The sequence below is a fragment of the Pristiophorus japonicus genome, unplaced genomic scaffold (genome assembly GCF_044704955.1).
Source record: "Pristiophorus japonicus isolate sPriJap1 unplaced genomic scaffold, sPriJap1.hap1 HAP1_SCAFFOLD_2546, whole genome shotgun sequence".
Taxonomy (NCBI): domain Eukaryota; kingdom Metazoa; phylum Chordata; class Chondrichthyes; family Pristiophoridae; genus Pristiophorus; species Pristiophorus japonicus.
The window spans coordinates 1-17,543 of NW_027252281.1; the positions used below are offsets into that span (position 1 = coordinate 1).

A 17,543-nucleotide genomic window follows, 5' to 3' on the forward strand; every position below is an offset into this window, starting at 1 on the left:
ATCTGAGAGAGATCATAGAGTATTCACACCTCCCCCCCCGGCTCTCTCTCTCTCTCTCTCTCTCTCTCCCCACACCGGCTCTCTCTCTCTCTCTCTCTCTCTCTCTCCTCCCCACACCGGCTCTCTCTCTCTCTCTCTCTCTCTCTCTCTCTCTCCCCCACACCGACTCTCTCTCTCTCTCTCTCTCTCCCCCACACCGGCTCTCTCTCTCTCTCTCTCTCTCTCTCTCTCCCCACACCGGCTCTCTCTCTCTCTCTCTCTCTCTCTCTCTCTCTCTCTCCCCCACACCGGCTCTCTCTCTCTCTCTCTCTCTCTCTCTCTCCCCACACCGGACTCTCTCTCTCTCTCTCTCTCTCTCTCTCTCTCCCCACACCGGCTCTCGCACCCTCTCTCTCCCCACACCGTCCCCTCTCTCTCTCTCTCCCCACACCGTCCCTCTCTCTCTCTCTCTCTCTCGCTCCCTCTCTCTCTCTCTCTCTCTCTCTCACTCACCATGCAGCCTGGTGATTCCCCGCGGAGTTGAAACATTTTATTAATGCGAAGGCATCTCTGGCAATCCTCTGTGCTCCGTACTGTGACAGGGAGCAGCACCGGGAGAAGCTGGTGGCCTTTCCGTCCCCCTCCAGTCGCACCCCACCGACAGCTGCTTCCCCACGCGCTTGTTCTACAGACAGAACACAACATCTCCATCAGGGGCACATTCATTCACCCGATCCCGCACACTGACCTCAAGCTTACAGTCAGAGGCAGCGCCACAGGGGCAGTACTGAGGGAGTGCCGCACTGTCAGAGGGGCAGTACTGAGGGAGTGCCGCACTGTCGGAGGGGCAGTACTGAGGGAGTGCTGCACTGTCGGAGGGCAGTACTGAGGGAGTGCTGCACTGTCGGAGGGGCAGTGCCGAGGGAGTGCCGCACTGTCGGAGGGGCAGTACTGAGGGAGTGCCGCACTGTCAGAGGGGCAGTACTGAGGGAGTGCCGCACTGTCGGAGGGGCAGTACTGAGGGAGGGCCACACTGTCGGAGGGGCAGTACTGAGGGAGTGCCGCACTGTCGGAGGGGCAGTACTGAGGGAGTGCTGCACTGTCGGAGGGGCAGTACTGAGGGAGCGCTGCACTGTCGGAGGGGCAGTACTGAGGGAGTGCTGCACTGTCGGAGGGGCAGTGCCGAGGGAGTGCCGCACTGTCGGAGGGGCAGTACTGAGGGAGTGCCGTACTGTCGGAGGGAAGGTACTGAGGGAGTGCTGCACTGTCGGAGGGGCAGTACTGAGGGAGTGCCGCACTGTCGGAGGGGGAGTACTGAGGGAGCGCCGCACTGTCGGAGGGGCAGTACTGAGGGAGCGCTGCATGCCCATGCCTGTTTGTGGGATCGTGCTGTGTGCTGTGTTGTACAGTGGAGGAGAAACTCACCTGCTCTCGGTCCTGGCTCAGTCTCTCCCCCAGCTCAGTGGCCAGCTGCAGGAGCCAGTGCTTCACCTGAAAAACAGGCGAGAGCGCGGGTCAGGCGGGATGATTCAGCAGTCGTTCACAAAGCCCTTGCTTCATTCCCCAACCCTCACACATCCGTCCCAACCACACTCACTGCTCCCCGCTCCCCACACTGCCATTGTACTCCATTGTACACCGCTCCCCCTCCGATCAGCTCCCCACACGTCTGCGCACTCAAACACGCGTGTGTGCACTCACTCACGCCCACGGAGCCGTGAGTGGTGATGTTCCTGGACGAGTGATCCAGAGGCCTGGACTAATGAGATGCGAGTCTAGGTTCACCACGGCAGCTGGGGAATTTAAATACAGTTCAATAAAGGAATTTTAAAAGCTACCAGCAGCAACGGTGACCATATAACGAACAGATTGTCGTAAAAACCCATCTGGTTTACTTCATTCGGGGAGGAAATCTGCCGCCCTTACCCGGTCTGGCCTACACGTGACTCCAGGCCCACAGCAAAGTGGTTGACCCTGTGAAATGGCCCAGCGAGACATTTGGTTGGTAAGGCTGTTCACCACCACTGGCTCACGGCCGAGTGTTGCAGACTGACACAATCCAAGGTCCAGGAGTACGTGCTGAGGGATGCACTAAAGGTTGGTGCAGTCGCCCCAAAGGCACGATGGGGAAGGGCCAGAGTTTAAGGCCCTTCCTCCACGGTAAACCCAGGGGCTGGAATCAGACCCCCCCTCGGCCTGTACTTGTTAATCTGCTTGTATACATCGAGCACCATGTACTGAAACACACCTGTGTTGTGCCATGTATACTGAAAGTCTCGGCACTGTTTAGTAACTTGTAAAGAAACGTAAATGTATTCTCGTCCGTTCCGTGTGCTGCCTTCACCTGCACAGTGCTACCTGTAACGTGATTTAGGGATTGTACCAAACTCTACCTTGAAATGAAATGTACGCCAGTGCTTTGTATGGAACTGCTGTCAGCATCCAAACAAGTTGTATGGGATCGCTGCCCACAAGGTACGGAGCTATTTTCCAATGTATTGTGAAAATTTTATAGGAAGAGAGTTTATTTTTGAAAAATAAACAGCGTCTCGAGGGCAATAAATGCCGGACCTGGCCAGCGATGCTCACATCCCGGGAATGAATAAAAAAGTTGCAGCGGTTCAGCAGTGGCCGGGGACGGACAGACTGTGGGCTCCTCCTGCTGTGTGTCTCAGGACCAGCCTCGGAGGCCCGTGGCCCACTGAGCCCGGGGGGGGGGGGGGCAGCCTGAGGCAGATTTGCTGATTCCCCGACACAGCCACTGCCAACCTGAAGTGTAACGGACAAGGCCCAGGGTGTGGACTCACTGACCCCACAGTGAACGCTCACCGACCGATCACTGACCCCTCACCGACCCCTCACTGACCCCTCACCGACCGATCACTGACCCCTCACCGACCCCTCACTGACCCCTCACCGACCGATCACTGACCCCTCACCGACCCCTCACTGACCCCTCACCGACCGATCACTGACCCCTCACCGACCCCTCACCGACCGATCACTGACCCCTCACCGACCGATCACTGACCCCACAGTGAACGCTCACCGACCGATCACTGACCCCTCACCGACCCCTCACTGACCCCTCACCGACCGATCACTGACCCCTCACCGACCCCTCACTGACCCCTCACCGACCGATCACTGACCCCTCACCGACCCCTCACTGACCCCTCACCGACCGATCACTGACCCCTCACCGACCCCTCACTGACCCCTCACCGACCGATCACTGACCCCTCACCGACCCCTCACTGACCCCTCACCGACCGATCACTGACCCCTCACCGACCGATCACTGACCCCTCACCGACCGATCACTGACCCCTCACCGACCCCTCACTGACCCCTCACCGACCGATCACTGACCCCTCACCGACCGATCACTGACCCCTCACCGACCGATCACTGACCCCTCACCGACCGATCACTGACCCCTCACCGACCGATCACTGACCCCTCACCGACCGATCACTGACCCCTCACTGACCCCACAGTGAACGCTCACCGACCGACCACTGACCCCTCACCGACCGATCACTGACCCCTCACTGACCCCACAGTGAACGCTCACCGACCGACCACTGACCCCTCACCGACCCCACAGTGAACGCTCACCGACCGATCACCGACCCCTCACCGACCGATCACTGACCCCTCACCGACCCCACAGTGAACGCTCACCGACCGACCACTGACCCCTCACCGACCGATCACTGACCCCTCACCGACCCCACAGTGAACGCTCACCGACCGATCACTGACCCCTCACCGACCGATCACTGACCCCTCACCGACCGATCACTGACCCCTCACCGACCGATCACTGACCCCTCACCGACCGATCACCGACCGATCACTGACCCCTCACTGACCCCACAGTGAACGCTCACCGACCGATCACCGACCCCTCACCGACCGATCACTGACCCCTCACCGACCGATCACTGACCCCTCACCGACCGATCACCGACCCCTCACCGACCGATCACTGACCCCTCACCGACCCCACAGTGAACGCTCACCGACCGATCACTGACCCCTCACCGACCCCTCACCGACCGATCACTGACCCCTCACCGACCGATCACTGACCCCTCACCGACCGATCACTGACCCCTCACCGACCGATCACTGACCCCTCACCGACCGATCACTGACCCCACATTGACCCCACAGTGAACACTCACCGACCGATCACTGACCCCACACTGACCCCTCACCGACTCCTCATTGACCCCACAGTGAACACTCACCGACCGATCACTGACCCCTCACTGACCCCACAGTGAACACTCACCGACCGATCACTGACCCCTCACTGACCCCACAGTGAACACTCACCGACCGATCACTGACCCCTCACCGACCGATCACTGACCCCTCACCGACCGATCACTGACCCCTCACCGACCGATCACCGACCCCTCACCGACCGATCACTGACCCCTCACCGACCCCACAGTGAACGCTCACCGACCGATCACTGACCCCTCACCGACCCCTCACCGACCGATCACTGACCCCTCACTGACCGATCACTGACCCCTCACTGACCCCACAGTGAACGCTCACCGACCGATCACTGACCCCTCACCGACCCCTCACCGACCGATCACTGACCCCTCACCGACCGATCACTGACCCCTCACCGACCGATCACTGACCCCTCACCGACCGATCACTGACCCCACATTGACCCCACAGTGAACACTCACCGACCGATCACTGACCCCACACTGACCCCACAGTGACCCCTCACCGACTCCTCATTGACCCCACAGTGAACACTCACCGACCGATCACTGACCCCTCACTGACCCCACAGTGAACACTCACCGACCGATCACTGACCCCTCACCGACCCCACAGTGAACACTCACCGACCGATCACTGACCCCTCACCGACCGATCACTGACCCCTCACCGACCGATCACTGACCCCTCACCGACCGATCACTGACCCCTCACCGACCGATCACTGACCCCTCACCGACCGATCACTGACCCCTCACCGACCCCACACTGAACACTCACCGACTCCTCACTGACCCCTCACCGACCGATCACTGACCCCTCACCGACCGATCACTGACCCCTCACCGACCGATCACTGACCCCTCACCGACCGATCACTGACCCCTCACCGACCGATCACTGACCCCTCACCGACCGATCACTGACCCCTCACCGACCGATCACTGACCCCTCACCGACCGATCACTGACCCCTCACCGACCGATCACTGACCCCTCACCGACCGATCACTGAACATTCACCGACCGATCACTGACCCCTCACCGACCCCACACTGAACACTCACCGACCGATCACTGACCCCTCACTGACCCCTCACCGACCCCACACTGAACACTCACCGACTCCTCACTGAACGCTCACTGACCCCTCACTGACCCCACAGTGAACACTCACCGACCGATCACTGACCCCTCACCGACCCCACACTGACCCCACAGTGAACACTCACCGACCGATCACTGACCCCTCACCGACACCACACTGACCGCTCACTGACCCCACACTGAACGCTCACTGACCCCACACCGACCCCACACTGAATGCTCACTGACCCCTCACCGACCCCACACTGACTGCTCACTGACCGCTCACTGACCCCTCACTGACCCCACACTGACCGCTCACTGACCACTCACAGACGCCACACTGACCGCTCACAGACCCCTCACACCCCGGGGTGTGGACACACTGACCCCTCACACCCCAGGGTTCGGACACACTGACCCCTCACACCCCGGGTGTGGACACACTGACCCCTCACACCCCGGGGTGTGGACACACTGACCCCTCACACCCCGGGGTGTGGACACACTGACCCCTCACACCCCGGGGTGTGGACACACTGACCCCTCACACCCCGGGTGTGGACACACTGACCCCTCACACCCCGGGGTGTGGACACACTGACCTCTCACACCCCGGGGTGTGGACATACTGACCCCTCACACCCCGGGTGTGGACACACTGACCCCTCACACCTCGGGGTGTGGACATACTGACCCCTCACACCCCGGGTGTGGACACACTGACCCCTCACACCTCGGGGTGTGGACATACTGACCCCTCACACCCCGGGGTGTGGACACACTGACCTCTCACACCCCGGGGTGTGGACATACTGACCCCTCACACCCCGGGTGTGGACACACTGACCCCTCACACCTCGGGGTGTGGACATACTGACCCCTCACACCCCGGGTGTGGACATACTGACCCCTCACACCCCGGGTGTGGACACACTGACCCCTCACACCCCGGGGTGTGGACATACTGACCCCTCACACCCCGGGTGTGGACACACTGACCTCTCACACCCCGGGGTTCGGACACACTGACCCCTCACACCCCGGGGTTCGGACACACTGACCTCTCACACCCCGGGTGTGGACACACTGACCTCTCACACCCCTGGTGTGGACACACTGACCTCTCACACCCCGGGGTTCGGTCACACTGACCCCTCACACCCCGGGGTTCGGACACACTGACCCCTCACACCCCGGGGTGTGGACACACTGACCCCTCACACCCCGGGGTGTGGACATACTGACCCCTCACACCCCGGGGTTCGGACACACTGACCCCTCACACCCCGGGGTTCGGACACACTGACCCCTCACACCCCGGGTGTGGACACACTGACATCTCACACCCCGGGTGTGGACACACTGACCTCTCACACCCCGGGGTGTGGACACACTGACCCCTCACACCCCGGGTGTGGACACACTGACCCCTCACACCCCGGGTGTGGACACACTGACCTCTCACACCCCGGGGTTCGGACACACTGACCCCTCACACCCCGGGGTGTGGACACACTGACCTCTCACACCCCGGGGTGCGGACATACTGACCCCTCACACCCCGGGGTGTGGACACACTGACCTCTCACACCCCGGGGTGTGGACATACTGACCCCTCACACCCCGGGTGTGGACACACTGACCTCTCACACCCCGGGGTGTGGACGTACTGACCCCTCACACCCCGGGTGTGGACACACTGACCTCTCACACCCCGGGGTTCGGACACACTGACCCCTCACACCCCGGGTGTGGACACACTGACCCCTCACACCCCGGGTGTGGACACACTGACCTCTCACACCCCGGGGTTCGGACACACTGACCCCTCACACCCCGGGTGTGGACACACTGACCCCTCACACCCCGGGTGTGGACACACTGACCCCTCACACCCCGGGGTGTGGACATATTGACCCCTCACACCCCGGGGTTCGGACTCACTGACCCCTCACACCCCAGGGTTCGGACACACTGACCTCTCACACCCCGGGGTGTGGACACACTGACCCCTCACACCCCAGGGTTCGGACTCACTGACCCCTCACACCCCAGGGTTCGGACTCACTGACCCCTCACACTCCAGGGTTCGGACTCACTGACCCCTCACACTCCAGGGTTCGGACTCACTGACCCCTCACACTCCAGGGTTCGGACACACTGACCCCTCACACCCCGGGGTGTGGACTCACTGACCCCTCACACCCCGGGGTTCGGACTCACTGACCCCTCACACTCCAGGGTTCGGACACACTGACCCCTCACACTCCAGGGTTCGGACACACTGACCCCTCACACCCCAGGGTTCGGACACACTGACCTCTCACACTCCAGGGTTCGGACTCACTGACCCCTCACACCCCAGGGTTCGGACACACTGACCTCTCACACCCCAGGGTTCGGACACACTGACCCCTCACACCCCAGGGTTCGGACACACTGACCTCTCACACTCCAGGGTTCGGACTCACTGACCCCTCACACTCCAGGGTTCGGACACACTGACCCCTCACACCCCAGGGTTCGGACACACTGACCTCTCACACCCCGGGGTTCGGACACACTGACCCCTCACACTCCAGGGTTCGGACACACTGACCCCTCACACTCCAGGGTTCGGACACACTGACCCCTCACACCCCAGGGTTCGGACACACTGACCTCTCACACTCCAGGGTTCGGACTCACTGACCCCTCACACTCCAGGGTTCGGACACACTGACCCCTCACACCCCAGGGTTCGGACACACTGACCTCTCACACTCCAGGGTTCGGACTCACTGACCCCTCACACCCCAGGGTTCGGACACACTGACCTCTCACACCCCAGGGTTCGGACACACTGACCCCTCACACCCCAGGGTTCGGACACACTGACCTCTCACACTCCAGGGTTCGGACTCACTGACCCCTCACACTCCAGGGTTCGGACACACTGACCCCTCACACCCCAGGGTTCGGACACACTGACCCCTCACACCCCAGGGTTCGGACACACTGACCCCTCACACCCCGGGGTTCGGACTCACTGACCCCTCACACTCCAGGGTTCGGACACACTGACCCCTCACACCCCGGGGTTCGGACACACTGACCTCTCACACCCCGGGGTGTGGACACACTGACCCCCTCACACCCTGGGGTGTGGACACACTGACCCCTCACACCCCGGGGTGTGGACACACTGACCCCTCACACCCCGGGGTTCGGACACACTGACCTCTCACACCCCGGGGTGTGGACACACTGACCCCTCACACCCCGGGGTTCGGACACACTGACCCCTCACACTCCAGGGTTCGGACACACTGACCTGTTCACTGGTGCTCAGAGCCCCATTGCCCGGGAAGGTCTTTCCACACCCGATGGACTTGGGGAGTTGCCGGGATCGGACGGGTTCAAACTCCACTCCCCGGCACAGGTCATACAGCCAGCTCCTGAAACACAGAGAGTCAGGGACACGGACCGTCACTCCCAGACACGGACCGTCACTCCCAGACACGGACCGTCACTCCCAGACACACAGACACGGACCGTCACTCCCAGACACACAGACACGGACCGTCACTCCCAGACACGGACCGTCACTCCCAGACACGGACCGTCACTCCCAGACACGGACCGTCACTCCCAGACACACAGACACGGACCGTCACTCCCAGACACACACCGTCACTCCCAGACATGGACCGTCACTCCCAGACACACAGACACAGACCGTCACTCCCAGACACACAGACAGACACCGTCACTCCCAGACACACAGACACGGACCGTCACTCCCAGACACACAGACACAGACCGTCACTCCCAGACACAGACCGTCACTCCCAGACACACAGACACAGACCGTCACTCCCAGACACACAGACACGGACCGTCACTCCCAGACACACAGACACGGACCGTCACTCCCAGACACGGACCGTCACTCCCAGACACGGACCGTCACTCCCAGACACACAGACACAGACCGTCACTCCCAGACATGGACCGTCACTCCCAGACACGGACCGTCACTCCCAGACACACAGACACAGACCGTCACTCCCAGACACGGACCGTCACTCCCAGACACGGACCGTCACTCCCAGACACACAGACACGGACCGTCACTCCCAGACACACAGACACACACCGTCACTCCCAGACACACAGACACAGACCGTCACTCCCAGACACGGACCGTCACTCCCAGACACGGACCGTCACTCCCAGACACACAGACACGGACCGTCACTCCCAGACACACAGACACACACCGTCACTCCCAGACACACAGACACACACCGTCACTCCCAGACATACAGACATGGACCGTCACTCCCAGACACACAGACACGGACCGTCACTCCCAGACACACAGACACACACCGTCACTCCCAGACATACAGACATGGACCGTCACTCCCAGACACACAGACACACACCGTCACTCCCAGACACAGACCGTTACTCCCAGACACGGACCGTCACTCCCAGACACGGACCGTCACTCCCAGACACGGACCGTCACTCCCAGACACACAGACACGGACCGTCACTCCCAGACACGGACCGTCACTCCCAGACACACAGACACGGACCGTCACTCCCAGACACGGACCGTCACTCCCAGACACACAGACACAGACCGTCACTCCCAGACACACACCGTCACTCCCAGACACACTGACACAGACCGTCACTCCCAGACACACAGACACGGACCGTCACTCCCAGACACACACCGTCACTCCCAGACACAGACCGTCACTCCCAGACACACAGACACGGACCGTCACTCCCAGACACACAGACACACACCGTCACTCCCAGACACACAGACACAGACCGTCACTCCCAGACACACAGACACAGACCGTCACTCCCAGACACACAGACACGGACCGTCACTCCCAGACACACAGACACGGACCGTCACTCCCAGACACACAGACACACACCGTCACTCCCAGACACACAGACACAGACCGTCACTCCCAGACACACAGACACAGACCGTCACTCCCAGACACACAGACACACACCGTCACTCCCAGACATACAGACATGGACCGTCACTCCCAGACACACACCGTCACTCCCAGACACAGACCGTTACTCCCAGACATGGACCGTCACTCCCAGACACACAGACACGGACCGTCACTCCCAGACACACAGACACAGACCGTCACTCCCAGACACACAGACACGGACCGTCACTCCCAGACACACAGACACGGACCGTCACTCCCAGACACGGACCGTCACTCCCAGACACACACCGTTACTCCCAGACATGGACCGTCACTCCCAGACACACAGACACGGACCGTCACTCCCAGACACACAGACACGGACCGTCACTCCCAGACACACAGACACGGACCGTCACTCCCAGACACGGACCGTCACTCCCAGACACACACCGTCACTCCCAGACACAGACCGTTACTCCCAGACATGGACCGTCACTCCCAGACACACAGACACGGACCGTCACTCCCAGACACACAGACACAGACCGTCACTCCCAGACACACAGACACAGACCGTCACTCCCAGACACACACCGTCACTCCCAGACACACAGACACGGACCGTCACTCCCAGACACACAGACACGGACCGTCACTCCCAGACACACAGACACAGACCGTCACTCCCAGACACACAGACACGGACCGTCACTCCCAGACACACAGACACAGACCGTCACTCCCAGACACACAGACACGGACCGTCACTCCCAGACACACAGACACAGACCGTCACTCCCAGACACACAGACACGGACCGTCACTCCCAGACACACAGACACAGACCGTCACTCCCAGACACACAGACACGGACCGTCACTCCCAGACACACAGACACACACCGTCACTCCCAGACACACAGACACAGACCGTCACTCCCAGACACACAGACACGGACCGTCACTCCCAGACACACAGACACACACCGTCACTCCCAGACACACAGACACGGACCGTCACTCCCAGACTCACACCGTCACTCCCAGACACAGACCGTCACTCCCAGACACACAGACACGGACCGTCACTCCCAGACACACAGACACACACCGTCACTCCCAGACACACAGACACAGACCGTCACTCCCAGACACACAGACACGGACCGTCACTCCCAGACTCACACCGTCACTCCCAGGCGGACCGTCACTCCCAGACACGGACCGTCACTCCCAGACACACAGACACAGACCGTCACTCCCAGACACACAGACACGGACCGTCACTCCCAGACACACACCGTCACTCCCAGACTCACACCGTCACTCCCAGACGGACCGTCACTCCCAGACACAGACCGTCACTCCCAGACACACAGACACAGACCGTCACTCCCAGACACACAGACACACACCGTCACTCCCAGACACACAGACACGGACCGTCACTCCCAGACTCACACCGTCACTCCCAGACACACAGACACACACCGTCACTCCCAGACACACAGACACGGACCGTCACTCCCAGACTCACACCGTCACTCCCAGACACACAGACACACACCGTCACTCCCAGACACACAGACACGGACCGTCACTCCCAGACACAGACCGTCACTCCCAGACACACAGACACAGACCGTCACTCCCAGACATGGACCGTCACTCCCAGACACGGACCGTCACTCCCAGACACGGACCGTCACTCCCAGACACACACCGTCACTCCCAGACACTCCCAGACACACAGACACGGACCGTCACTCCCAGACACACAGACACACACCGTCACTCCCAGACACACAGACACGGACCGTCACTCCCAGACACAGACCGTCACTCCCAGACACACAGACACAGACCGTCACTCCCAGACATGGACCGTCACTCCCAGACACGGACCGTCACTCCCAGACACACACCGTCACTCCCAGACACACAGACACAGACCGTCACTCCCAGACACACAGACACACACCGTCACTCCCAGACATGGACCGTCACTCCCAGACACGGACCGTCACTCCCAGACACACAGACACAGACCGTCACTCCCAGACACAGACCGTCACTCCCAGACACAGACCGTCACTCCCAGACACACAGACATGGACCGTCACTCCCAGACACAGACCGTCACTCCCAGACACACAGACACAGACCGTCACTCCCAGACACACAGACACGGACCGTCACTCCCAGACACACAGACACAGACCGTCACTCCCAGACACACAGACACAGACCGTCACTCCCAGACACACAGACACGGACCGTCACTCCCAGACACACAGACACGGACCGTCACTCCCAGACACACAGACACAGACCGTCACTCCCAGACACAGACACAGACCGTCACTCCCAGACACACAGACACACACCGTCACTCCCAGACACAGACACAGACCGTCACTCCCAGACACACAGACACACACCGTCACTCCCAGACACACAGACACACACCGTCACTCCCAGACACACAGACACAGACCGTCACTCCCAGACACACAGACACGGACCGTCACTCCCAGACACACAGACACGGACCGTCACTCCCAGACACACAGACACAGACCGTCACTCCCAGACACAGACACAGACCGTCACTCCCAGACACACAGACACACACCGTCACTCCCAGACACACAGACACGGACCGTCACTCCCAGACACACAGACACGGACCGTCACTCCCAGACATACAGACACAGACCGTCACTCCCAGACACACAGACACAGACCGTCACTCCCAGACACACAGACACGGACCGTCACTCCCAGACACACAGACACGGACCGTCACTCCCAGACACGGACCGTCACTCCCAGACACACAGACCGTCACTCCCAGACACACAGACACGGACCGTCACTCCCTGACACGGACCGTCACTCCCAGACACACAGACACGGACCGTCACTCCCAGACACACAGACACGGACCGTCACTCCCAGACACACAGACACGGACCGTCACTCCCAGACACACAGACACGGACCGTCACTCCCAGACACACAGACACGGATCGTCACTCCCAGACACACAGACACGGACCGTCACTCCCAGACACACAGACACGGACCGTCACTCCCAGACACACAGACACGGACCGTCACTCCCAGACACACAGACACAGACTGTCACTCCCAGACACACAGACACGGACCGTCACTCCCAGACACACAGACACAGACCATCACTCCCAGACACACAGACATGGACCGTCACTCCCAGACACACAGACACGGACCGTCACTCCCAGACACACAGACACGGACCGTCACTCCCAGACATACAGACACAGACCGTCACTCCCAGACACACAGACACACACCGTCACTCCCAGACACACAGACACACACCGTCACTCCCAGACACACACCGTCACTCCCAGACACACAGACACGGACCGTCACTCCCAGACACACAGACACACACCGTCACTCCCAGACACACAGACACGGACCGTCACTCCCAGACATGGACCGTCACTCCCAGACATGGACCGTCACTCCCAGACATGGACCGTCACTCCCAGACATGGACCGTCTCTCCCAGACATGAACCGTCTCTCCCAGACACACACCGTCACTCCCAGACACACAGACACACACCGTCACTCCCAGACACACAGACACAGACCGTCACTCCCAGACACACACCGTCACTCCCAGACACACAGACACAGACCGTCACTCCCAGACACACACCGTCACTCCCAGACACACAGACACGGACCGTCACTCCCAGACACACAGACACGGACCGTCACTCCCAGACACACAGACACGGACCGTCACTCCCAGACACACAGACACAGACCGTCACTCCCAGACACACAGACACAGACCGTCACTCCCAGACACACAGACACACACCGTCACTCCCAGACACACAGACACGGACCGTCACTCCCAGACACACAGACACGGACCGTCACTCCCAGACACACAGACACAGACCGTCACTCCCAGACACACAGACACACACCGTCACTCCCAGACACACAGACACACACCGTCACTCCCAGACACACAGACACGGACCGTCACTCCCAGACACACAGACACGGACCGTCACTCCCAGACACACAGACACAGACCGTCACTCCCAGACACACACCGTCACTCCCAGACACAGACCGTCACTCCCAGACACACAGACACAGACCGTCACTCCCAGATACACAGACACACACCGTCACTCCCAGACACACAGACACGGACCGTCACTCCCAGACACACAGACACGGACCGTCACTCCCAGACACACAGACACAGACCGTCACTCCCAGACACACATCGTCACTCCCAGACACAGACCGTCACTCCCAGACACACAGACACAGACCGTCACTCCCAGACACACAGACACAGACCGTCACTCCCAGACACACAGACACAGACCGTCACTCCCAGACACACAGACACAGACCGTCACTCCCAGACACACAGACACAGACTGTCACTCCTGACCTCAGTAGTGGGTAAAATGATGGAATCAATTATTAAGGATGTCATAGCAGTGCATTTGGAAAGAGGTGACAGGATCGGTCCAAGTCAGCATGGATTTGTGAAAGGGAAATCATGCTTGACAAATCTTCTGGAATTTTTTGAGGATGTTTCCAGTAGAGTGGACAAGGGAGAACCAGTGGATGTGGTGTATTTGGACTTTCAGAAGGCTTTCGACAAGGTCCCACACAAGAGATTAATGTGCAAAGTTAAAGCACATGGGATTGGGGGTAGTGTGCTGACATGGATTGAGAACTGGTTGTCAGACAGGAAGCAAAGAGTAGGAGTAAATGGGGACTTTTCAGAATGGCAGGCAGTGACTAGTGGGCTAAACGTCTTGCTTTTTGTTTTCAATGTCCCTATTTACAAAGCTGTCTGATCCTATCATCATCATAGGCAGTCCCTCGGAGTCGAGGAAGACTTGCTTCCACTCTAAAAGTGAGTTCTCAGGTGGCTGAACAGTCCAATACGAGAACCACAGTCCCTGTCACAGGTGGGACAGACAGTGGTTGAGGGAAGGGATGGGTGGGACAGGTTTGCCGCACGCGCTTGTTTTCTGCATGCTCTCGGCGATGAGACTCGAGGTGCTCAGCGCCCTCCCGGATGCACTTCCTCCACTTAGGGCGGACTGGTCTTTGGCCAGGGACTCCCGGGTGTCGGTGGGGATGTTGCACTTTATCAAGCTTTCTGAAAGACCTTATCAACTTGCCCTGCCACCTTCACAGATTTGCACTCCCCCCCCGGGTATCCTCTGCCTGCACAGAAATTTCTTCACTCAGAGAGTTGTTAACCTGTGGAATTCCCTGCCGCAGAGAGTTGTTGAGGCCAGTTCATTGGATATATTTAAGAGGGAGTTAGATGTGGCCCTTACGGCTAAAGGGATCAAGGGGTATGGAGAGAAAGCAGGAAAGGGGTACTGAGGGAATGATCAGCCATGATCTTATTGAATGGTGGTGCAGGCTCGAAGGGCCGAATGACCTACTCCTGCACCTATTTTCTATGTTTCTCTGCTCTCGTACCCCCTCCATATATACCATTCAGATTGTACCGCCTCTGCATGTCGGTCCTCCCAAAGTGCATCACTTCACACTTATCCACGTTAAATTGTGTCTGCCCATTTCATCAGTCTGTTTGTCCCCGAGGTCGGCTTCCGTTCTGTTTACTACGTTGCTAAGTTTTGTATCATCCGCACATTTTGAAATTATACTCTCTGTACCAAGTCCTGGTCAGTTATATAGAACAAGAAAAGCAAAGGTCCTAATACTGGCCCCTGGGGAACCCCACTGCAGACGTCCCTCCGTTCCGAAATACCCTGCCCTCTGCCCTCTAACCCGCAGCCAATTTCGTACCCAAATTATCGCCGCCCCTTCAATACCAAGTGCTCTCCAGCACGCTGACAGAGACTGCTTCAAACACACACAGACAGACAGACTCAGTTACACCCTGTTTGGCAAGGGGGGTGGGGGGGGGGGGGGGGGTCATGGGTCAGGGGTCATGGCCTTACCCAGTTTTCTCTCCGAATACCGTGTGGAGCTGGGACTCGGGGAATTCGCGGAGCTGCCCCATGTACTCGATGTTCAGGAGCTGTGAGATGGACTCCCCCAGCTTCCCGCCGAGATTGCGTCTGAAACAAGAACAAGACGGGAGATCAAGAACAGTCAGCAGGCGTGAAGCTACCCCCTGGCCGAATAGCTCAGGAGGGGTGGGGGAGGTAGCCTGAAGGCTCGAGCCAGAGAATACTGCCAGGTTCGCGGGCAAGGGTCTATTCTCCAGACCTACACTGGGCTCCAGGTGTGTGAGGTGAGGCAGTGACACTCAAGAGATATTCAACTACAGGGCCATCGCAGCTCAGACTGACCCTCTTTCCACACGAGACACTCGCTCTCTCTTTCTGGGCTTTACCCTGACTATACCCAGGATCCCCTCACACCCCGCCCAGCACCCAGGGGTGCCTCATGACATACCCCCGCCGTCGCCCAGCACCGAGGGAGAGGGGATGACCCCTGGCCTCAGAGCCTCCTGGTGGTGTGAATCAGCCAGTGCTCCCGGTGCAGCGCCCTCTGCTGGCAGGCGTGTCGGCACTGGGACAGGGCTCCCTCTGCTGCCCCCCCCCCCCCCTCACTGGCCATGCGGGATATTACAGGCCATTCGGCCCATCCTCACCCAGAAACAGCGCACAGTCCTGTGGCTCCCCAGATAGTTCGGGGCTTTTAACCTCTGCCACACAAGTCGCAGTCCGTTCCACGTCTCCATCACTCTCCCACGGGAAGCAAATCTGCTCAGTATTACTCCTCGAGTTTACCATTCCCCGGTTTGACCCAGTGCGCTGGGCGTGGTTTGGTCCAAATTAAAATTCCCGCTCTACCGTTTCATTCTTGACAACTTCCCGATCCGCACAATACCAGAGCTCGGAACCCAGCCGCTGAAACTCCGGGGCGACCAACGATGGCCGGAGTGGATTAGCGAAGGGCCGTCAGTGTGTGGGGAGCCTCGGCAGCCCAGGGCACGCAGAGGGTGAGCGGGGGGCGTGCGAGCGAGCGGGGGGCAGAGCGAGCGAGGGGGGGGCAGAGAGAGCGAGGGGGAGAGGGAGCGAGGGGGATAGAGCGAGCGAGGGGGGGTCAGAGCGAGCGGGGGGCAGAGCGAGCGAGGGGGGGGCGGAGAGAGCGAGGGGGGGGCAGAGAGAGCGAGGGGGGGGCAGAGAGAGCGAGGGGGGGGCAGAGAGAGCGAGGGGGGGA

The 17,543-nt window shown here is 59.9% G+C and overlaps 1 protein-coding gene across 2 annotated transcripts; it reads right to left on the bottom strand.

Annotated features, from left to right (window-relative positions):
* Positions 1 to 496: 496 nt before the first annotated feature.
* LOC139247080 (DNA polymerase eta-like) lies at positions 497 to 17,247 on the bottom strand. Of its 2 annotated transcripts, XM_070871492.1 has the most exons (5): positions 16,972 to 17,232; positions 16,313 to 16,432; positions 8,641 to 8,764; positions 1,405 to 1,470; positions 497 to 664 (listed from the first exon to the last, which is right to left on the bottom strand). In XM_070871492.1, the coding sequence occupies exons 2-5, from the start codon at positions 16,372 to 16,374 to the stop codon at positions 533 to 535; spliced, it is 384 nt and encodes a 127-aa protein (XP_070727593.1). In that variant the 5' UTR covers positions 16,375 to 16,432; positions 16,972 to 17,232; the 3' UTR covers positions 497 to 532. The 2 variants fall into 2 exon arrangements, with proteins under 2 accessions (XP_070727593.1, XP_070727592.1); XM_070871491.1 differs by lacking the exon at positions 8,641 to 8,764 and having other exon boundaries at positions 16,972 to 17,247.
* Between the last annotated feature and the right edge of the window lie 296 nt (positions 17,248 to 17,543).